Source organism: Procambarus clarkii, chromosome 36 (genome assembly GCF_040958095.1).
Source record: "Procambarus clarkii isolate CNS0578487 chromosome 36, FALCON_Pclarkii_2.0, whole genome shotgun sequence".
In the NCBI taxonomy this organism is placed as follows: Eukaryota; Metazoa; Arthropoda; class Malacostraca; order Decapoda; family Cambaridae; genus Procambarus; species Procambarus clarkii.
The window spans coordinates 3565291-3569785 of record NC_091185.1 but is presented as its reverse complement, the minus strand read 5'-3'; the positions used below and the strand labels follow the sequence as shown (position 1 = coordinate 3569785).

Genomic DNA, 4495 nt, shown 5'->3' with positions numbered 1-4495 from the left:
ACCAGCCCGAAACGCTACGCGTACTAGTGGCTCTACAAGAATGTAACAACTCTTGTATATATCTCAAAAAAAAAAAAAAAAAAAAAAAAAAAAAAAAAAATTATCATAGATGTTATTTTATTTCAATAAACTCGCGGATGTCATTGAGAAATTGATGTAGTGAATCAGCTGTTTTGTGTATTTAATACATCTCAGCTTAACAGAAGGGGAAGGGAACTATCCTGGGAAGGCGCCAAGCAATTACTACTATATAGTAGTGGGATGAGCAACTGAGATAAGCAAGATAAGCAACAGAGTAGTGTATGGGGGTCTAAGATATGAATTAGTGAGCCACTTCTCTTTCTTACTCTTCAAGGTCTGTTGATTTTCATTAAAAAAAAATGTTGTCATTAAAATGATATGTCATTAATGTTTTGTCTTGTCATTAATGTCATTAAAAACAGTCACGTCAGTACCAAGGTTTTCATGTATCATAACATAGGAGAAGAATTCATGCCTAGCACATATACATAGTTCAAAAGGCACTTTTAGAGGATGATAATTATCATCCTGTTAGCATGTTGATCCTCATCATCATTCATGATATACGAGATAACAATGACAAAATGACCATTAACCAGTTTTTTTTGCTTACATGGCACTATGGTGGCTATACGGCCCGGTCTCTTTCATCCAGTGTATCACCAAATGACAGTCAAATATTTTGCATTTTCGACGTTTAATGGTAATGAAAACTTTATACGTCGTTAACATGGCTGCCCGAAGCTATGGTGGGTTAGTTTAGGTTAGTCTGGGTTAAATTTGATGGGTTTTAATTAAACAAAATAATCGTTAGAAGATCGTTTCATGCCGGAAATTACCTGTAACCTTCCAGCTACAAAGTGAGTGACAGATGATTTACTAAAATTAAAGACAGTCATCGTTCTGACATATTAAACTAAACCAAATTAATTTATATTTGCTCTGTGCAATTTAGGCTAATTAATCCGTGAATGGAGTAGCTTGGCTGAGTAAAACTCACATGTACTCACCTATTTCTGCTTGCGGGGGTTGAGCTCTGGCTCTTTGGTCCCGCCTCTCAACCGTCAATCAAAAGGTGTACAGGTTCCTGAGCCTATTGGGCTCTATTATATCTACACTTGAAACTGTGTATGGAGTCAGCCTCCACCACATCACTGTCTAATGCATTCCATTTGTCAACAACTCTGACACTAAAAAAAATCTTTCTAATATCTTTGTGGCTCATTTGGGCACTCAGTTTCCACGTGTGTCCCCTAGTGCGTGTGCCCCTTGTGTTAAATAGCCTGTCTTTATCTACCCTATCAATTCCTCTGAGAATCTTGTACGTTGTGATCATGTGTTACTCATGTCAAGATTATTCAGGAGGTGGATAAGGGTTTTTGGCTCATTGGTTGAGTTCAGTAAGGTAATGTTCATTGTATTTTACAACTTATCTTACTGGTAATCTTGAGTTCATTTAGAACTCCGCATTGTATTAGATAATGCTACAGTGGTCTGCATATATATCCAATAATGCTCACAATTCCCTTCATTTTCTGGAACCTTTAAGCGTGCTTCCCATGCACGTGGATTCGAAGCCTGCTTCGAATCCACGTTCACATAGGAATCCAAACATACACATGTGCCAAGTACAGATGAAAAAACACAATAATGTGGCTGAAAAATGTTGACCAAATCACACACCAGAAATTGAAGGGACGACGGCGTTTCGGTCCGTCCTGGACCATAGGCTGAGCGGACAGAACACTGGACGCGTGATCCTGTGGTCCAGGGTTCGATCCCGGGCGCCGGCGAGAAACAATGGGCAGAGTTTCTTTCACCCTGATGCTCCTGTTACTTAGCAGTAAATAGGTACCTGGGAGTTAGACAGCAGGTAGCAGGTTCCTGGGGGGGGGGTGGAGGGCTGTTCGAGGACCGGGCCGCGGGGACACTAAGCCCCGAAATCATCTCAAGATTGTACAACTTCCGTTGTGTCTTACCGCTACTTGCTCTCTTAAGTTGTGCTAAACTCCTTGATACGTAAAGTGTTTTCATTCTTCCTTTTTAGTTGCAATTGCTGTGTCATCGTCCGCAGTGTCATTCCCTGGTATTCCTACATGACTTAGCACACAGCTGATAAGTGCACAAACAGTTATTCTTGGGACACACACGCACACAGGTGCCCTGAAGATGCATGCAGCTGCTCATAAGATACACACACACAGCTGCTCTCACGATTCACAAAGGGCTCTTAAGGTACAACGTATGTGCTTTCAAGATACACACAGGACTCTTAAAGTACACACAAATTTTCTCAAAAAACATTTGGGGTTCTTGAGAAAATTTTACAGCAAAACGACTAGAGAGAGAGAGAGAGGCAGGCTGACAGACAGACAGACAGACAGACAGACAGACAGACAGACAGACAGACAGACAGACAGACAGACAGACAGACAGACAGACAGACAGACAGACAGATGACTGACATAGAAAGATCAGAAGGGAAGATGATGTTCACATCATCTTTCATCGTAAACAAGTTGTAAACACATTGTCGTCTTGTTTTCTAATGTGTTGGTTTTTGGTTTAGTGAATTTTTTATTTTGGACACAGCCTTCTATCACCATCACCATCACCATCACCATCACCATCACCATCACCATCACCACCATCACCATCACCATCACCATCACCATCATCACCATCGCTCAGTTAGACAGGCATTGCACCACATAATGGCTGCAACTCGTAATTTAGAAACATAAATTGCACACTCAACTATTTGTTCTCAGGTAGTTGTTGACATCACAGCAGGCTTGTTGTTGGTGTTACAGCTGGCTAGTGACATCACTTCAGATGGTTGGTGTTGGTGTTACAGCTGGCTAGTGACATCACTTCAGATGGTTGGTGATGGTGTTACAGCTGGCTAGTGACATCACTTCAGATGGTTGTTGATGGTGTTACAGCTGGCTAGTGACATCACTTCAGATGGTTGGTGTTGGTGTTACAGCTGGCTAGTGACATCACTTCAGATGGTTGGTGTTGGTGTTACAGCTGGCTAGTGACATCACTTCAGATGGTTGGTGATGGTGTTACAGCTGGCTAGTGACATCACTTCAGATGGTTGTTGATGGTGTTACAGCTGGCTAGTGACATCACTTCAGATGGTTGGTGATGGTGTTACAGCTGGCTAGTGACATCACTTCAGATGGTTGGTGTTGGTGTTACAGCTGGCTAGTGACATCACTTCAGATGGTTGGTGTTGGTGTTACAGCTGGCTAGTGACATCACTTCAGATGGTTGGTGATGGTGTTACAGCTGGCTGTGCTGATGTCATTACTCTTCCCATCGTGACTACAGTTTACCGTGCCTAGCTGCTGTGAGCCAGATGGAAACAGTAGAATCTAACCCCACAAATGTGGATGTGAAAGGTATTCAATCGCCTCTCAATTGTCTCATATTGCAAAATATATTACCAATCGATGATTGTCAAAAATGATTGACGTATGTTGCAAAAGAGATTATCAAATACCTTATAATCTGAAGTTATCTGACTGGAACATTGCGTCTGATGAAGTTTCAGATCCTGTTTGTCGAGGCGAGGATCAAATCGAGAAGTTTAAAAGTGTTGAACGCTGTAAGAGAATATATGACACATATGGTGTGTACCTGGATTATACCTGAAGTGGGTTCTGGGACTTGTTTCTACCCCCCAAAGCCCTGGGGGTGGGGACCTAGGCTTGACTTGTGAGAGGTTGGTTCAACAGGCTGTTGCTTGGAGCGGCCCGCAGATCCACACATCCACTACCGCCCAGTTGGGCAGATTCATTTTGCAGTTTAAAATGTTTTAAAGTAGCGATATAAATGTCAAAATTTGTCTTTAAGATCGTTATACAAACGACTTTATTTTTTTCTCTTTGTTGTTTTACTCCTGTTGTTCTGTTCTCTTGTTCTTTCTTCTCTTGTTCTTCCTTGTGTCTGCTTCTTCTCTTGCTGACTGACGACTGACTCTCCTCCGCCTCCTTCTTCCTGCACCTGTTGTTTCTCCTTTTCCTCCTCTTCCTTCTTGTCCTGCTACCCCCTCCTCCTCCTCCCCCCCCTCACCTGCCGCCCCCACCCACCCACCGGCCGCCCCCCGCCCACCCACCCACCGGCCGCCCCCCCCCCTGCCCACCCACCCCTGAACAACAACATAAACCATCTGTAGAATGTTTCTCTCACCTTTCCTTAACGACGCGTCGGTCAGACCGAAGAATTGCTCGGTGTTGGCCTCAGTCATTAAGGTTTTGGGGAGTGGGCGGGAAGTGGGGGTAGAGTGGGTGCGTGGGCGTGTGGGCGTGGGTGGACGTAAGGGTGTGGAACAGCGATGTTGGGGAGTGGGAACTGCAAGGGTGTGTGTGTGTGTGTGTGTGTGTGTGTGTGTGTGTGTGTGTGTGTGTGTGTGTGTGTGTGTGTGTGTGTGTGTGTGTGTGTGTGTGTGTGTGTGTTTTGTTGG

General features: G+C 43.7%; 1 protein-coding gene across 1 annotated transcript in view; it reads left to right on the top strand.

Annotated features, from left to right (window-relative positions):
- LOC123749220 (uncharacterized) overlaps positions 1–4495 on the top strand; it is a 29221-nt gene that overhangs the window by 2221 nt on the left and 22505 nt on the right. The window contains exon 2 of the mRNA XM_069336432.1: positions 2614–2720. Coding sequence (XP_069192533.1) covers positions 2614–2720 — 107 coding nt within the window. The remainder of the gene's footprint in view (positions 1–2613; positions 2721–4495) is intronic.